At 37.1% G+C, this 19,769-nt stretch overlaps 1 protein-coding gene across 47 annotated transcripts in view; it reads right to left on the reverse strand.

Annotated features, from left to right (window-relative positions):
• Window positions 1-19,769, reverse strand: part of LOC126725316 (putative disease resistance protein At3g14460) — a 56,231-nt gene that overhangs the window by 31,954 nt on the left and 4,508 nt on the right. For 9 of the 47 annotated variants that reach the window (XM_050429952.1, XM_050429951.1, XM_050429949.1 and 6 more), the window contains 2 exons: window positions 19,455-19,611; window positions 19,294-19,350 (listed from right to left, as the gene is read on the reverse strand). The exons of 9 other annotated variants lie outside the window; for them this stretch is intronic. Coding sequence is in view for 3 of the 38 variants with exons in the window: in XM_050429963.1 (XP_050285920.1) it covers window positions 15,045-15,078; window positions 15,391-15,518; window positions 15,696-15,760; window positions 16,993-17,074 (309 nt within the window). In the remaining 35 variants the exon portion in view is untranslated. Of the gene's footprint in view, window positions 1-13,337; window positions 13,846-14,502; window positions 14,584-14,711; window positions 14,802-14,970; window positions 15,079-15,390; window positions 15,532-15,695; window positions 15,761-16,790; window positions 16,854-16,992; window positions 17,085-19,293; window positions 19,351-19,454; window positions 19,612-19,769 lie in introns of those variants that run through there. 29 more of the 47 variants (XM_050429956.1, XM_050429936.1, XM_050429940.1 and 26 more) reach the window with 22 other exon arrangements.

Raw genomic sequence — 19,769 nt, forward strand, 5'->3', positions numbered from 1 at the left:
TTGGAGGACATCCGGGAAATTCCAGTAACGCTCCCTCCTCCCGAGCAGCTACCCACCGTCCAAGCCCTTCCTCCTGATGCTAATAAAGTCCCAACAAGGGCTGAGAAGGGCAAGGAGGTTCAGCCACCAGCCGAGGCCAAACAGTCCGAGGATGCACTCACGATCAAGGACGTGGTCTCCAAGGCTAAAGAAGCGGAGTCCAAGCCCAAGGCTGTTGATCTCGAAGCCAACCCTCCTCAAGCCAAGGTATAAGCATAGGATTTTCTTTTGTAGTTTTCTCTTTGCATTATTTTTTCTAGTGGCATTCTTCCATTGGACGTAATGTACTTTTTTTTTTGTTTAATGAAAAGACTTTTTCTTCTTACTCTATGTGCCTTTACTTTATATGTCTTTACTTTATGTGTCTTTTAACTTCAATTGCAAACAGCAGTTAACAACGGCTATTGTTTTAGCGAAAATTAACAGTAATACTTTACTGATAATATAAATGAATTGAAAAAGTACAAGAAATGAAGAGAATTATCACATACCCCTATTAGAGACAGACAACTTTCATTCTGTTTAACACCTGGGTAAACATCCAAAACATTAAGTTACCTAAGGCTAGTGATCTGAGGAGCTGAATGTAACCTAGAGTGTGCTTTGACACTTAGGAAAAATGAATAGATGTCACTAAATATTAATTTTCCCAAAGTAGGCGGTCCAAGGGACCAGGCATAGCTAAGGTTCTCTTTAATACTTAGGAAGGTGTCATTAAGTACTAATTTTCCCAAAGTAGGTAGTCCGAGAGACCAAGCATAGCTAAGGTTCTGTTTAATACTCAGAAGGATGTCATTGAGTATTAATTTTCCCAAAGTAGGTGGTCCGAGGGACCAAGCATAGCTAAGTTTCTGTTTAATACTTAGAAGGATGTCATTAAGTACTAATTTTCCCAAAGCAGGTGGTCTGAGGGACCAAGCATAGCTAAGGTTCTATCTCATACTTAGGAAGGATGTCATTAAGTATTAATTTTCCCAAAGCAGGTGGTTCGAGGGACCAAGCACAGCTAAGGTTCTATTTAATACTTGGAAAAGTAACTTAACATATCAATTTCCCCAAGGTATGTGGTCCGAGGAGCCAGGCTTGACCAAGGTTTTGTTTGATACCTAGAAAAATAACTTGACATATCAATTTCTCCAAGGTATGTGATCCGAGGAGCCAAGCATATTTCCAAAGTTTTGTTTGATTCTTTTCAGGTTGTTTACATTCCATGGGCATGGTATTACATGTCCATCTAGGTCTTTGAGGAAATATGCTCCTATACCAGCCACTAAGGTGATGCGATATGGCCTCTCCCATTTGGGCCCCAGCTTTCCCCATGCTAGGTTATTTGCAGTACCTAGAACCTTTCTTAATACCAAGTCTCCGGGTGCCAGTGGCCTTAACTTGACATTGGCATCATACCCTTGCTTGAGTTTGTGTTGATAATAGGTCAACTGCATCATGGCATTCTCTCTTCGCTCTTCGACTAAAGCTAAACTTTTCCCCAACAGCCCATCGTTGTTGCTCGGAGTGAAAGAGCTCGTTCTTAATGTTGGGAATCTGGTTTCCAGAGGAATGATAGCCTCGGTTCCAGAAGTCATTGAAAAAGGTGTCTATCCTGTTGATCTACGGGGCATGGTCTAATATGTCTAGAGAACATGTGGCAGTTCTTCCATCCACCTTCCCTTCGCATCATCCAACCTCTTCTTGAATCCACTTACTATTACCTTATTGACAGCCTCAGCTTGTCCATTTCCCTGCAGATAAGCCGAAGTGAAATATCTGTTCTTAATTCTCAAGTCGTAGCAATACCTCCTGAAGGCTTTACTGTCAAACTAAAGTCCATTTTCCGAGATGAGCATATGAGGGATTCCAAACTAAGTAACAATATTCTTCCAAAAAAATTTCTTAGCATCCGCGTCCCTGATATTCGCCAAGGGCTCAGCCTCAACTCACTTAGTGAAGTAGTTCGTGCCGACCAGCAAATACCTCTTGTTCCCCGCTGCCTTAGGGAAAGGGCCAACAATGTCTAGGCCCCATTAAGCGAATGGCTAAAGGCTGGACAGGGGATTAAGAACTCCTCAAGGTTGGTGAATATTTGGTGCAAATCTCTGATATTGGTCGCACTTCTTCACATATTCATGTGCTTCTTTTTACATATTCGGCCACCAGTATCCCTAAGTAAAGGCCCTGTAAGACAAAGATCTGCCTCCTGTGTGGCTTCCACAAATCCCTTCGTACAACTCCTCAAGAAGTAGCTTTGAGGCTTCTAGATGTATGCATAACAAGTACGGCCCAGAAAAAGAGTGCTTGTACAGTTTTTGATCCTCGGACAACTAGAACCGAGTTAGCTTCTGACTTATCCTCGGGCAAGATGTCTTCTCTAAGGAATAGCACTATAGGATCCATCTAGTTGGGCCCCACCCTGATTTGATAGACGCGGACCATTTCACTCTTCCCCTCAGTAGGCTGGTATAAGTCTTCAACGAGGATGACCCGAGGTAGACCTTGTGTCGAGGAGGTTGCAAGAGTGGCTAGGGAATCGACGTGTGTATTCCCATTCCTAGAGATATGCAATAAACTGAAAGACTGGAACCCTGACTACAAACGCCTCACTTGATTCAAGTATCCTTGCATTCTCTCATCTCTTGCTTCTAAATCCCCTCCCACTTGGCCTACGACCAATTTTGAGTCCGAGAACATCTCTACTGCTTTTCTGCCCATTCTTTGAACCATAGCCATTCCCATCAATAGAGCCTCACACTCAGCCTCATTGTTTGTGGCCGAGAACCCCAATCTTAATGATTTTTCAATGGTGATCTTCTCAGGGGATATTAGGACTAGCCCCACTCCGAAACCCCTTTGATTCACTGCGCCATCTACGTATACCCTTCAGGACGAGGGCTCTTGCAGGGAGACTATGCCAACTGATTTTCCATCCATGCCTTGCCTCTCTACTTCGCCTTCTAATGGGGATTCGGCGAATTCAGCCACCAAATCTGCGAGGACCTGGCCCTTAAAAAAGGTGCAAGGCATATACTTGATGTCGAAAGCCCCTAGCATTGTACCCCATTTGGCTATCATCCCTATGAAATCAGCGCTCCGAAGTAGTCCTTGTAGTGGAAGCTAGGTTAATACCACAACTATGTACGATTGGAAGTAATGAGGTAACTTGCGTACGGCATGCACCGCCGCCAAAATAGCCTTCTCTAGTGGCAAGTAGCGGACCTCGGCCTCATGTAGGGACTTGCTCGCATAGTAAACTGGTCCCTGCACCCCACTATCAACTCGTATCAACACCAAGCTCACTGCGTGGGGAGCCACGACGATATAAGCAAACAAAACTTTGTCCACATTGGGCCTTGACATAATGGGTGGACGAGAAAGGTATTCCTTCAATTGTTGAAAGGCTTAGACGCACTCCTCGATCCATTCAAATCCCTTCCACTTGTTCAACTAGAAGAAGGGTCTACACTTGTCTGCTGACCGAGAGATGAATCGATTTAAGGCAACAGTCATTCCTGTCAGCTTCTGGACCTCCTTGGGATTTCGAGATGGTTGCAGATCGTTAATTGCCTTAATCTGGCTAGGATTGACCTCAATTCCGCGATGAGTGACCATATAGCCCAAGAACTTTCCTGAACCGACGCCGAAAGAGCATTTGGAGGCATTAAGTCACAGCTTATGTCTCCTCAAGATCTCAAAGGTATTCTCGAGGTCATTGACGTGCTCGGTCTCCACCTTGCTCTTAACCACCATATCGTCTATGTAAATCCCAATGCTTTTTCCCAACTATGGCTCAAACATCCTGGTCATCATTCTCTGATAAGTAACCCCTGCATTCTTCAAACCAAAAGGCATTACTTTGTAGTGATAGTTTCCAGTAAGGGTGGCAAAGGCTGTCTTCTCCTTATCACCCCAAGCTAAAGGTATCTAATGGTACCTTTGGAAGGCATCTTTGAAACTCATCCGTGGATGACCAACTATCGCGTCAACTAACTGGTCAATTCGAGGCATGGGGAAAGGGTCCTTTGGGCAGGCCTTGTTCAAGTCGGTGAAGTCCACACATACTCGCCACTTCCCGCTTTTCTTCTTCACCACCACAGTATTGGCCAACCATTCAGGGTAAAACACCTCCTTAATAACCCCTACCAGCTTAAGTTTTGCCACTTCGTTTCTGACAGCACCAGAATGATCTTTAGAAGAGTGCTGAGGTGATTGCCTTTTGGGGATAACTGATGAATTGACGTTCAAATGATGACATATGAAGCTTGGATCCACCCTGGGTGCTTCGTAAGCACTCCACGCAAACATGTCTATGTTTCTCCTAAGGGGGCAGCCGAGCTCCGACTTGTAAGAACTTCTCTAGCTCGTCATCGACAACAATCCTCTCTAAATCCGCACACTTTGTCCCCTGGTTGTCCCATCCAGGGATAATGTCGGGCTCTTTGATTGCAATAACCCCTATCTACAGAGTCCGAGGGCTCCTCTTCTAGCTGGTGCCTTATCGCGGCGATCAAGCACTGCCTTGTCACAGCCTGGCTCCCCACTATTTCCTCAATCTGGTTCCCAAACAAATACTTCACCTTTTGATGTAGAGTGGAGGAAACGACTCCCAGGGCATGAAGCCAGGGTCTTGCCACGATGGCCGTGTAGGGAGAATAGACATCGACCACGATGAAATCCATCTCCACCACTTCTACGCTTGTCTGCATGGGCAATCTAATCTGACCCTTTGGAGTGACAACCTTTCCGTCGAAGCTCACCAAAGGTGAATTATAGGCAGTCAAATCCTTGGGCCTCAGGTTCAGCCCCTTGTATAAGTTAGGGTACATGATCTCTAAACCGCTGCCTTGGTCCACCATCACCCTTTTCACGTCATACCTTCCTATCCTAAAGGTGATCACTAATGCATCATCATGCGACTGTATAGTTCCCACCTTGCCTTCATCCGAGAAGCTCAATGCTGGCTAGGCCTCCTTTCTGGCCCTCTTCGGCATTCGACTAGAGTCCTCGGCTGGTAGTTGAGTTACGGCCATCACCCTGGCGGGCTGTGAGCCATTTCTCCCTAGAGCGGTGAAGATAACGTTAATCGTACCTAAAGGGGGCCTGGAAGAGGCATTCTCCCGAGCCTTTGACCCTACTTGGTCTCTCTGCCCGTCTGACCAATTGCTCCAAGTGATTCCACAGATTCCTACACTCCTCAGTCGTATGTCCTCGTTCTTGGTGGTATTGGCAATGAAGGCTCTGGTTGCACTTGGTGAGATCCCCTGCCATCTTGTTTGGCCATCTAAAGTATGGCTCACCCTTGATTTTCTCCAAGACTTGATGTACTGGCTTTCGGAACACCACGTTAACCGCCTGAGGAGCCGTAGACCTAGATTACCCAGCAAAATCCCTCCGGGGTCTGTTATGGTTGTATCGATCCGACCTGAAATCCCCCCTCTCCTGAGGGATAGCCTTACCCTTCCCTTTGCCTTGTTGTTGGTCCTCCTCAACCCTCTTATACTTATCAATCCACTCCATAAGCTTACGTACGCTAGTAGCAGACTTCCCAGTCAAGGACTTCCTCAAGCCATGCTCAAAAGGCAGGCCGACCTTGAAGGTCCTGATGGCCACGTCATCAAAGTCACCGTCTATCTCATTAAACATCTCCTAGTATCTGTCCGAGTACGCTTTCAGGGTCTTCCCTTCTCGCATGGACATGGACAACAGAGAGTCTATGGGCTGAAGGACCCTACTGCATGTGATGAAGTGGGACCCAAAGGCTTGGGTGAGTTCTCTGAAGGAATTAACGAAACCTGTGGCTAGGCCATCAAACCACCTCATCGCCACAAGCCCCAAACTAGAGGGGAAAACCCTGCACATCAGGGCCTCATTTTTAGAGTGCAAAACCATTCTCTAATTGAAGTGGCTCACATGCTCCACAAGGTCAGTTTGAACATTGTACGTGGTGAATGTGGGCTGGGTGAACCGCCGAGGAAGTACCTCTTCCTCTATTTTACGCGTGAAAGGTGACTTGGAAAACTAGCTGAGTGCACTGCTCATGGCATCGTTTCTCATGCCCTTAGAGGATGAATTCTTGCTTCTGCGCCCATGATGGCGCCCTTCGACATCTAAGAAAGACTCACTTGGGGGGGGGGGGGGTTCTTGACCAACGCCTATAACTACAATCCTTTCCGTCGTCGGAAGGAGAGTTTGAACTGGAGGGGGTTCGCTTTCGCTGTACGTGGCACAGCTTTCTCTTCAGTTTGTCAACCTCCAATTGCAGGGCTCTGGTATCCTCCTTATGAGAGAGGTGACTCTTACCTCGAGACTGACTCCTACCGGTCCAGACGGTATGCACACTCCTCTCCCAGTCCCTTCTTCGTTCGAGATTGACAAAATGATTTTCATGTTTGGACCTCATAGATTCTGCTTGGTGCGGTCCTGAAACTACCATAGTTAGACGTTAAACTCACTATAATACTTGTCCTTCTCACAGATGTGAGAGACCGTGCCCCCGGCCCGTTTTTATTTGGAATGTTGGGCCAAACCCACATGAATGGGTGGAGTCGTGTTATTGCCTCTCAAAATGGAGGTTCAACTAGTTATATTTCCCCCTTTAGATTAAGGGTTTTATAATGGAGTCGCCACTTATTTAATTATTGGAAAAATAAGAAAACCATAATTGAAAAATTCTTCATTTTATTAATTTGAAATTGAATTTACATTGATCATAGGAAAATTACATGGCTTTGGTCCTAAATACAATCTAAGATAAAGTACATGACTTTGTTTCCTAGTTACAATCTAGAAATTGAAAATTACATGGATAAGCATTTGATCTACTAACCCTTGATCTAAGCTCGGAGGCTATGTTACAAGGTGAGAAGGTGTTAGGCACCCACCTTGCCCGGTGAAACTGGTCTTCTAGACTATAGTGGCCAATATTCATATCACATCATCCAATATGTCAATCAAGGGAACATGTGATGTGGATTTAAGATTAAATCTAGGGATATGCATGAACATATGATGAACAACTAAGAACATGTGAAGAACACATAAGAACATTCAAACATATTCAAGGGAATTATCATACTTTAATCTTAAATTCTAATCATGGCAATATAAACAAACAGTTAGGGAAGGGGATTATACCTTCATGCAAGATCCATATAATGGAGGAGTGGATTCTTGATGGAGGTCCTAAGGATGGAGGTAAAGAAGAGCTAGGAGAGGGAGAGTAAGTCTCACTCAATACCTTGAGTCTCAGGAAGACTAAGATATGACAAGATTACTCAACTTTACTAGAACTCAAGAGAAGAGAAGAGAGGGGGATTTTTTGTGTGCTTTGGAATGAATGAGAGGGGGGTTTATATAGTAGTGGTGGAGGAAATATGAATGGATGAGGGTTGACAAAGAATCATGAACTTAGACCTCATTTTAGCTTTTGGGAAAATCTGGTGCATTAAATGTGGAGATTGATGAAAGTGAAGAGTAAGCAAAGTTCGGTTTTCCCGTAGCTGCAGTAACAGCTTGTAAAGTCAACTTTGAAAAATCATATCTACCTCAATTCTGATCAAAATTGTCTCATTCTTATACTCAAATTGAAGCCCTGGATGTCTAGTTTCTGGAAAAATTAACCTCTTTCACAGATTCAAAATATTCTGAGAAATATCGATGAAATAGTGAGCAAAGGTCATTTGGTAGAAAATGGTTTCAGCACAATTAACATTAATAAGTCCCAAATTTGCTCCCAATTAACATTAAATGGCTCCAATCACTCCCATTTCAGACTTAATTGGTTCCAAATTTACTCTAATTAAAAGATAATTGCACAAATTACTCATTGAATAATTAATGTTTAACTATCTAGTTAATTAAGTGTGTACAACCCTACCATAAAATGTAGTCATAACCAATCAAATTATGACACATTATTGATTTCAAATTGATTATCAATTGTTCATAATCACATATAGTCGAACTCAATTTGTGATAGTACATTTCAGCCATTAAAACTTGATTTGATGATAACTTTCAATCTAATGGTCCGATTATCATAACCAGTTGATTTGATCGTTACAATATCAAGATCATTTTGGTGAAATGAGATTAAGGATCTAATGACCAGAATCAAAATGCATATTTTCAATGTGAAATTACCCTTTTACCCTCTATGTGAGGTGAAATACAGGTTGCAAAATAGGGTGTCAACAACAGACGGCGCCAATTATAGGGACCCAATTCGAATCCTAAGCCAAAAGATGGATGAGCGTAGGCCTAAAGAGTTCAAAACAATAAATTTGTAGAGAATGGGTCAAAGGACTGGGCTTTAGTGAATTAGCCAACCAATAAGGTAGGTCTTGATGACAGGAGAATGAAAATAAACAAGCTTAGGCTTGAGAAAATCGTCCTCGGCCAAGTCCGAGGAGACTGATTCTCTTCTATTAATACTAAAGTCAGGTTACAAGTTCTGTTCTAGAGTGCTACAGTGTTCTTCCTTCTTTTTTTCCGATCCCCTCTCTATAGGGGGTCTCTTACATTATATATCTCCCTTTCGATAATCTTGGCCCTCCATTTGTTGATCATCCTGGCCATCACTTGAGTGCTTGTTGCATCAAGCTCCCTCTCTAACCCTCTATGAGTTAGGATAGCCAATGCAGTACCGTTCAGGGGTCTTCTCCACATAAATGCGGTTAGAAAGTTAGCTAAAGGGCATTTAATGAAGAGGTAGCAGCTTTCTCTTAGATACCTCTGAGCCCCCATCCCTTTTGTACGTTTGTAATACAAGTCCTTATCAGTAGAACTTTCTGGAAGGCCACTCTGATCGACAAGATATACCTTTGAACTATGCCTTGTTCATTCGAGGAGATACTCCTTCTCAGACCACCTTCCCCAACCTTTCTGTTTGCATCTTATTTATAGGACTCTGGGCTTGACACACCTACTACTGTTTATCCGTCCTTGGACCAACCAACGTCATCGGCCAAAGCCCAAGGCCTAATATACAAATTTCAGCCTTTATCCCTCCATATATATATATATATATATATATGTAAAATTTTATATATTACTAAGAATGGTTTTCAAAGTTTTAAGGAGCATATAATGTGACTTCGTTTCTGACTAGATCTTACTTTATAATAATAATATTTATATAAATATATATATATATATATATATATATTATACTATATAAAAAAAAAAAGTTGAGCTTAAAAACCGTGGTTGTGCCAATAATATATATATATATATATATTATACTAGTAAATTAATTATATAAATCAAATAAATTAAAAAAAAAAAAAAAAAAAACTCACGTTTTGACTAAAAGATAAGATTTTACAATAATTTATTTAAAAAATTTAAATTCTATTCAAACTAAAAGTCTATTATTAAAAATTTTTAAACCTTAATCTACACAGCTCAGGTTTTTGTTTTTTTTCTTGAAGTATAATAAATTTTGAACTTAGAAACCGTGGTTGGGTTAAGTGACTACTTTTACTAATTAGTAAATTAATTATATATAAAAAATAAAAAAACAATTCACATTTTGATTAAAGGTATAAGATTTAACAATAATTTAAAATAAGATTTAACAATAAATTAAAACAAATTTAAATTATATTCAAACTAAAAGTCTATTAGCTAAAAATTCTAAACTTAAATCCTACACAACCCACGTTTATGTTTTTTTTGTTTTTATTTTTTCCTCATGTATAATGAAAGTTGAGCTTAGAAGTCACGTTTGGGTCAAGTGGCTACTCTTACTAATTAGTAAATTAATTTTATTAAAAAAAATAAAAGTAGCTCACGTTTTGACTAAGGAATATGATTTAACAATAATTTAAAACAAATTTAAATTCTATTTAAACTAAAAATCTATTATAAAAAATTTCAAAACTTTAACAATAATTTAAAACAAATTTAAATTATATTCAAACTAAAAGTCTATTAAAAACAATTCTAAACTTAAATCCCACTCAACCCACACTTTTTTTTCTTCAAGTTGCATCTTATTAAATTAATATTTTAGGATTCAAATCTTCTAGAGTTCTTAAAGTACTCTACCAGGTAGAGTTTTTTAAATTTCCACTATTCTTTCAAAAATAAATGGTTGAGATTATACCACATCATCAATCCATTACATTCTTAAATTTGTCTTTCAAAAGAAAAAAAAAAAAAAAAAAAAAAAAAAAAAAGTACTACTATCAATGTAGGATTACTGAACGAGTCTAATCAAATCTCCTTCTTCTTTTTTCTTTTTCTTTTTTTAATTTTATTTTATTTAAATCATCAAACACAAAAGCTCTGGATTTTTTTTTTTCAAAATAACAACATTTTTCTAACAATTTTGTTAATTAGCATTGTTTGTAAGCTATTTAGGAAACTAACATCTTGAGTTTGGAAAGGTTGAATTCGCTGTAGCAAATCGAGTGGTAGAGTGTCGAGTTAGATGGAACTCGAGTTCCTTGGTCTTTTCCTTGATTCCTTTTCCTTCGTTCTTCATTCTCTAAAGGCTCTCCTTTCTCCAAACCAAATCAAGAACAAACCCACAAAGACCAAATCAAGAAAAACCTCAAGAACCCACAAACACCCCACCCACGGCAAAATCTACTCTCACTTTAGGAACAAACCCACAAATCACAAAAATGGTTTTGGTTCGGGTTAAGAGAGATGAGTTGGAGATCGGACCACCGCCGATGGTGGCGATGGTGGTCAGAGGAAGAGCCAAGAAGCTTGGCCATGGAAGTTCAAAGAGCAGAAGAGTGGGTTCGCTGTTTTTGATTGATCTGGGTTTGTTGTTTCTTTCTTCTTTGTTGATTTGCCTTCTTCTTTGTGATCTCTACCTCCTTCTTCTTGGTGAATTTGTGAAACTCGAGTCTTAGAGACTCAGTTTTCACATTGATTTTCATACAAATCAAGTCTTTGATACTCAATTTGCTACAGTGAAATCAAGTCTAAGACAGTCAAAATGTTAGTTTCCTAAATAGTTTGGGAATAATGCTAACTAACGAAATTGTTTGAAAATAGGTGTTATTTTGAAAGGAAAAAAAAAATCCCAAAAGCTCTCCTACGGTCCTACCTGAATCAATGGCAAAATCAAGTCCTCCATGTATGTTTATTGGAAGAGCAAATAAACCATATAAATAAAATCAAATCATCCATGGTTGTTTGTCAAAAGAGCAGGGAAACCCATATGTGAGGGCTTTTGATTCATTTTTACCTTCTCTTGAAATCAAGAGATGCAACTGTAACCATAATTTTTTTTCTTTTTTTTCTTTTTTTTAAAGGTGCATTCTTGAGAGCCAGGTTGATCAAAGCAACAACTATCCACGTACGATTTAATTTTGAAGAGATAAGCTTTGATGAATCTGGATTCAAATAGGAGTGCTTAAGCGTTGATGAATTTTGAGTTTTTGCGGCTTGGTAGTTTAACATTAATAGGAGTTAATTTTTTTTTTCTTTTTGAAAGTTAAATTTAGGGATTTATTAATAGATTAATGATGTGGCAATATCTTAGCCATTTATTTTTAAAAAAAATTGTGGAGATTTTAAAAACTCTACCTAGTAGAGTACCCTAGGAACTCTAAAAGATCTTAATCCAATATTTTATTAGCATATTATGCTACAAAGCTATTAACTAAGGGTAAGATTTAACAATAATTTAATTTAGATAAAACCTTATCATCTAAATTTTAGAAATTTAAATTCTACTCCAACTAAAAGTCTATTATCAAAATTTTCAAAACTTATATATATTCAATAAATTAATTATATATTTTTTGTTAGGATATATTTCCTCAATTAAGGGATACTATTTAACAACTATTTAAATTAGGTAAAATGTTATCATTTAAATTTCAACAAATTTAAATTCTATTCAAACTAAAAATCTTTTATAAAAATTTATAAATTTAAATCTCACACAAAAACCCCCCATTTTCTTTCTTAAAAAAACCCACGTTTTGACTAAAGGATAAGATTTAACAATAATCATTTTTTTTTTCCCTCAAGTTGCATGTTTTAACAATAATTTAAAATAAATTTAAATTCTATTCAAAATAAAAGACTATTATAAAAAATTTTGTAAACTTAAATCTCACACAACACACTTTTATTTTAGTATAATTTATTACTACTATTTATGTAATAATTTAGTTTTAATTATTTTAAAAAATTTTATCTTAAATATGAATCATCATCAAACCATGCATTGCACATGAATATATATATATATATTTATAGCTATAGCAAGAGAATCAAATTAAATTCTAAATTGAAGTCTAATTTTACGCCATGTGTCTTAGCTAATTTTTTAAATTTGTGTATCAAGTGAATTATTAGATGCAAAAATCAAAGAGTCTAAATTCAATTAGATTATAAATTGAATTTTAATTGGAGTTCAATTTTGCACCTTGTGTCCAATCAAATTTTTTAATTTTTGTGGTAAGTGAATTACTGGGTGCAAAATATGAACAATCTAGATCCATTTAGATTCTAAATCATGATGCAAGTGTTGTGCTGGATTGTTTTTCTATCTTATTTGGTCTTGTATTTTTATGTTTTTTGAGAGAGACATAAAAGTGATGCAAAATTACATATTTAACCCTATTTTTAACAAAAGTGGATTACAGAACTCTAACTAAGCTAACCTTAGGTGGGTAAGTTGCAATTTGACCTTTTTTTTTTTTTTTTTTTTTTCTACATCAATCCCAACCAAACTCAAAAACTCATCGTCTCAGTTCTAAAGTGAACAAATAGATGGTATAGAGCCTAGCACGCTCAAAAGTTAGCCTTCATAAATCTTTATGTACAAACCTGGAATTGCATTTGTAGGAACTTAAATGAATAATAAAGACATCCTTATTATGAAAGTAGGTTTGAAGCAAGACTATTTTGTGTTAGCAAGACAGATATCAAAAGGGACTGTTTGCACAATAATACTGGCAAGTCACCCCACCTTGAATATCCTGCATTTTTCAATGACTTTTTAAGGAAAAATGACTTATTATTGTAGAAGAAAATGTTACTAGGATTTATTACTTTGAGAAGGTAGTTACAGATAGAAGTATATAGCAATCTCACTTCTATAATCTCAAGTATACACCTAAAACATGCATTGTAGTTGATGGCATCTAAAACATACATTGTAGCTGATAGCATCTGAGGTTTGTGATGTTCCAGTTTTATTTGGAATTGATCGCCCACCAAATACCAAAGCTACTTTCATTTGATCTCCGACATGAATTCCAATCATAGCTCGGGAGGCTGAACATCAAATAGTTCACTGCAGTAAAACCACAACCACATTGGACACCATCAACAATCCAGATGAAAGCAAGTTTACAAAAAAATTTCCATGAGTAGCATCACATGCATGTCAGAGGATGATGGAAAAAAATATGCACACTCCCGAAAGCTTCATGGCTATACACAAGTCACAGCACACAAAAGGGTTCAAAAATCTGGAATTACATGTAAATGTTGGATGCAAATTCTAGGCTTGAAATTGAAAAACTGAGTTCACTGGTCATAAATTTCTTGGTGTGCGGAGTAGTGCCACTGCTTCACAATATTGTTTCTTGAACTCCATGACATGCTACATTGATGCGCTTATGATATGTTAATGGAGCTTCATCAATCAACACTGTTGTGTCCACAAATCAAGCATCGAGATTTTCCATTCTACCCCGTTGGAGCTCTGTCATTTGACTGTGTAGAGCTTTATCAATCAACTGTACTTGTACCAGAATGTAAGAAGTGGCTTTCTGAGGTACATCGTTGCTTATTAATTCCCACCAATTTAAAATGTGCTTCACCAAATGTTCAAGACTGCACAGCCAAAGATGTAAGGGGAAAAAATTGTTAAAAATACTCATAAGCAAAGCCCATAAACAAAAATCACCAAACTAAAGGGGTATTTAGACAACTCCATGGAATGCTTAGCTTTAATACTAGGATCATTTTATTAATTCACAATAATGGTAAATCCTCTTAATCACCCTTTGATTTGTAGGTTATGGCATTGGTGGATTAACTGACTATAAAATCATTCTTGTGAAAGTGTGAACCAGAAGTGAATTTTGATGAAATTCTCCGCCCCAAATTTTCTGAAAGTGTAAAAAATATGAGAATAATTCCAACATTTAAGCACTTGTAAACTCAATTGAATAATCAATCAGGTGCTTTCACAATTAAATGTTTTGAAAACCATATTGAACATCATGATAAATTTTCCCAACATTGGATGTAAGACCATCACTGCTATGAAAATTTTAGTGGATTTGACACCAAACGAAAATTACGCCATTCCCAATGGCAGAAAAGGAAGAGTTTTAATTTGGCTACAATAACATAGTATAATGATATTGAGCAATTTGCTGGTTATAATAAGAAAAATGGAAATTATAATTACAGATTTTATTGTTTAAGTTCTTAGATAATATGAAAAAGGTAAGATGATGAAGATGAACAAGGATAAGTAGTTACCTATATGTTGAACGAGATACACAACACCATAGCCTGTACTTTATGGCCTTCAATTTCACGTATATGCAAATAAGTGGCTAACTGTAAAATTTGTAGACAGTCAAGACTGTAAGAGCAAATTAAAATTTTTAAATTTAGCGTATGGTTGTAAAAGGATTACAAAAATGACATTGATCAATGAAAAGAGCTTTCAATATATCCCTCACTACCTTGAATTCTCTAGCCACAAATACACAGGATAACGTTGCTTGCAAATTTATATGACAAAATGCCCCATCAAGTTCCTTTCTCAAAATATGCTGAATTCAAGGGAACAAAAATCAAATTATCAAGGTAAGCCTATTGAATGAGAGAAATCAGACTATGTTAAGGCTACAAAGCACAAGACTGGAAGCCAATCTTTTGGACCATCAATACAAACAATCATGAACTAGGAACTTCTAGTTATAAGATAAGGGTAAAGCTCACCACTGCAGCGTGCAAATCCTTCTCAATGCTTACAACTTCAAACATGGGCATCAATACAGCATGTTAGGCCTCATCTATGTGAGTGTCAGAACCAAAAGACTTTGTAACCTGAATCAGGATTAATAACCAGCTTGAGACAATTTTGAGATTAAATTATATGCATCAGGAGATAAGATCAGAGTCACAATGCACACACAGGTTAAACAAAGCATATCATTTCCGGAGTTCCACTATCAATGTTTTATGGGGGTCCAGCCACAATATCTTTGAATGCACACCTTCGAGTTTCCTACAGAGAAGGATACTCTTTTATGCAAGTTACACATTTGTTAATTATCATTTTCACAGCAACTTATTAATGTTCCATTGCATAGCCCACGCCTATCAAAATAAGGGATCATAAAATGAATCCAATTTTACCTCTGCAACAAGAAAACCGATATTCGAGCCAACCCGAATTTCATTACCACGTAGATCATAGAGTCCCTCTTCATGTTCCATTTACTCCAAGCAAGTGCAACTGGTTGGAATGCATAGATCAATAACCACTGAACATATAAACTAGAGTTGCCAAGTTAATGACAACTATGAAAATGAAATTATAAAGCTATCTTTGGCAAACAATATATATTTAGTATATTCCCTGGGCCTGAATGGTTAAACTCCTTTGGAGGTGTCACTAAGCCATGTGATGTCCAGATTATGGTGCTACAAAAAAATTTAACCTTTTGCATGACGTTTCCCTCTTGCACAAGATTTTCTTCCATGAGGAACACTGTTTCAAGTTCACCTTGCATAATAAATAACACAAAATAAATTATAAATAAAAGAAAAATAATAACATCTAGTGATTTTCTCTCGTTGTTCCTTATTAGCACACTTTTTCTTTGTAATTAGTTTTTCCTTTATGTTTCTGCTTTTCTTTCCTTTTTTGTAATCTTTCTTTTGCTTTGTGCTACTTTGCATAAAGCAGTTTTTTTTAATAAACATCTTTCTTACAGATCAAAATAAAAAAAAAAAAACATCTTTAAAGATTGCCACATAAATTATTTTGTATTTATAATTGGCATTCTAAGCCTTTGAATTGTTTTTGTTTCTGTTGTTGCCATTGCAGTACTAACTGTGCATTCAAGTGCAAATTCTAAAATCATAGCCACCAAAATGGTGTCTAACAAACCATGTATTGTTTTGGTCTCTTTATCTTTCCTCACTGCCCCCTTTCTTCATTAAATTTTATGATACAAAATATTGATGTCCAATTGGCTTTTCAATTAATCTTAATTTTATGCTTAGAAACTAAACAATCTTCCAACTCATTATAATTTATTGAGAAGGAATCAATATAGGATCGCAGACCAATTTTAAAGAAATTTCTTTTCATTAGAAGAAGATATCAAGGTGAACTATAGTGCTTCAGAATGCCAATCAGATAAAAGCTAAGCCACTAATAGTAGTAAAGCAGACACTGGCCCAAAAGAAACGTAGTTTTGAACTCTTGTTACGGTGTGGATTCAGTGTTATTTACAATTACTTAGTCTTGTACATAAAAAATTCCGATAGTAATAAGATGTTGAAATTTAGTTCTAATCAATGGTGAGAAGATGCAGCAATTATTCAATGCAATGATTTGCGGCAGTATAATAGGAATAATTGACAACTAGTTAAGAAAAAAAAAGTGAATTGAATTTATGAAACATGAGTATCTAGTTCTTGATTGTATTAGAAACCTGAAAAAACACATAAATGAATGTGATACATCAACACTAGAACAGTATGACAGAGAGGAGCAGATAGGCAAGAAGAGTAATAAGCAATTTTACTTTGCCTCAGCCAAAAGAGGAGGGAGAAAAAGAACATAAAGATTTACTGAATTCTGTGATTACCTATATCATAAAAGAAATGAACCAAAACAAAAAAGAAAAGTGAAAATCTCCTTCAGCAAAGAAATCGTAATAAGCCAACAAGAAACTCTTATTCACTTCCATTAATGTTGGTTTCATAAAAGCAGTATCCAATCGTTACCTCCCATGCCCACACTCTTCCAGTTGGGATGTTGTTCCAAGATGTTTGTAATATCTTCTTCTACCTGGTGGTTGCTTCCCATGCATGCCCACACTTTACCAATCTAACGTAATTTAATGTGTTACACATAACTTTCCTACATAATTCTTTACTTAAAATTTTTTACACTTTTCAATCTTCCACTCTCTACAAACCTGCCAACTTTTATAATACTATAATTCATTGCCATGCTAAGTGGGTCTCAACAGCATTTTTTTATTAAAAAAAAAATTGTAATGATCAAATAAATAAAACCCACCAAAAAAATGAAAAAAAAAAAAATCAATGAGATATGACATACCCAATAAAAATCATGCCTGACCCTTTTGCTCCACATGAAATATCTGCAAAATTAAGTATTTATGAGTCTCAATAAAAGAATTTTTTTTTTTTTTTTGATAAATAAGAAGAGAATATTATTAATAAAAGAATAGCAAGAAAAGCACAAAAAGTTCACGGTAGTGAACAAAGGAAAAAAAAGAAACAAAAAGACAGAAGCAGCCCTTAATCTATACTAATAGATGAAAGAAAATCCAAAAGGATAGAACAATCCGAATAACCCCAACAACGAGACCAATCGAAGAGGGTCCGCCGGCAATACTCTAATAACCGAACCACAGTTTTCCCCTCATCCTCAAAAGACCATTGATTTTTCAATCCAAATAGTCCACATTAAACATCCTGGAACCAAATCCCAAATATCAGAGCTATGCTTCCCAAGCCAATGATACCAGCAAAATAATAAGTCCACAACTGAACTTAGCATGACCCATTCCATCCCAAACAACCAAAGCATATACATTCACAAAGAATGAGCTATCGGACAAAAAAGTAATAGGTGATCCACAGATTCCACATTGCAATAGCACAAATAACAACGATTCGCCAAAAGACGACCGTGAAGCATAAGGTTATCCAAAGTTAGAATCTAACCATGGGCTATTGTCCACATAAAAAAAGCCACCCTTTTAGAAACCTTAACTTTCCAAATTTCCTTCTAAGGGAAAGAGAAAGGAGCTACATTTCGAATCTTATGATAAAAGGACCGAGTATCAAACTTCCCACTGCCATTAAGATCCCAACAAAGTATGTCACACCCTCCTTCCCTAGGAATTCGGGTTTGGATGAAATGAAGAAAGGAGTAGGAAGCCACCAACTCCCAATCATTGAAGTCCCTGTAAAAACTTAAACTCCACACTTTGTCATTATCACCCACATGAGGGATTAACACCTCAGAAATACAGGCCTCCTTATTAGCTGAACACAAAAATAACGAGATACATCCCCCACCACAAAAGAGAAATGCTTAGCAAAAGTTTCCCACCCTTCACTAATACTCCGCCATAACCCACAACCATGAGCCCTACTACAAGCTCTAGTGCACCAACCCCTTTTTCTTTCCACATATTTCATGGCAATGACCTTTCGCCACAGATGCAAGGTTTCATGGCCATACCTCCAAAGCCATTTCCAACTCATAATTGCTTAAAAGGAATGGACATAAGAACACGTCCTTTTTTCAAGAAATTTGTTGGAAAGCGAAAGCAAAAACAAATAACATAAAAACAAGAATTCATTTCACGTGTACCTATTTCTTAACTATAAACAATCATATAACGTAGTTATATGGCTTTCTGCTAAGAAAATCAATTAACTAATACAAGAAAGAAAGGAAAATTTATGGAGCATTTTTAACTATTTAGATTATTTGAAAAGCTAGAAGTACCTAGTAAATAAATGTGTGATCAAACAAGAGAGCTATGGCTCCAAAAAGAGGTGAAAAGAGAGAGGGAAGAGAAATCACATTTTGCCTCAACCAGAAATGGAGGGAGAGGGAGTAGTTACAAAGAATATTTATCTTCAGCATTCTCTTATCATCTGTATCATGAAGGAAATAAACCAAAATTAATGAGGAAACTCCAGGAGTGAAAGACATGATGGGATTGAGGCAGTAAAGACCAAAAAAGTCATAAGAATCTAGTAGAAAACACTGTTCATTCAAGAATCTAGTTGGTCTTCATACGGGAAAATTTATGTACTTTACTAAAGAAGCAAATTACAGACCTTCAAAGTAAGGCTGATAAGAGGAAGAAATCAGACAATGCTAAGACTACAATGAAACATTTGGAAAAAGACAATCTTTTAGATCATTATCACTTCGGAACATTCAAAAACTAGGAACTTCTAGTAAAAAGATGTGTACAAAGCCTACCTGTAGTGCAAAACACCATTCTCTATGCGTAGAACTTCAAATTGCATTACCTCATATTAATATCACAGAAGTTCTTTCCAAGTCCCATCTACTCCACGAAAGTACAACTGCTAAGATGCAAGAGTTAACAATTACGAAACATATAAATTGGAGCTGTTTCACAAGGCAAAGACTACTATGTAAATTCAAATCTTAAAGTTTAATGTCAAACATTTTGCAACATGCTCTGCTACTGAATTCTGCAGACAGCTTTGGAGATGCAACTGACCCCTCGAGATGTTCCAATCATGGTTCCAAAATCTTTTGCATGACCATTCCCTCTTGTGCAAGATGTGCTTTCCCAAATGACACATAGTTTGGAGTTCACCCTGCACGATAAAACAAGATGACGGAATGATAGAATGAAACACAAAGCATGAGCTGAGAAAATTTTGTCAAGCTTTGCAACTGAGATTATTTTGTGGTACCAAACGTGAATTCTAGTGAAACTTCTAGAATTACTACCCCTCAAAAAATGAAAATAAAA

Source organism: Quercus robur, chromosome 5 (assembly GCF_932294415.1).
Source record: "Quercus robur chromosome 5, dhQueRobu3.1, whole genome shotgun sequence".
Classification (NCBI taxonomy): Eukaryota; Viridiplantae; Streptophyta; class Magnoliopsida; order Fagales; family Fagaceae; genus Quercus; species Quercus robur.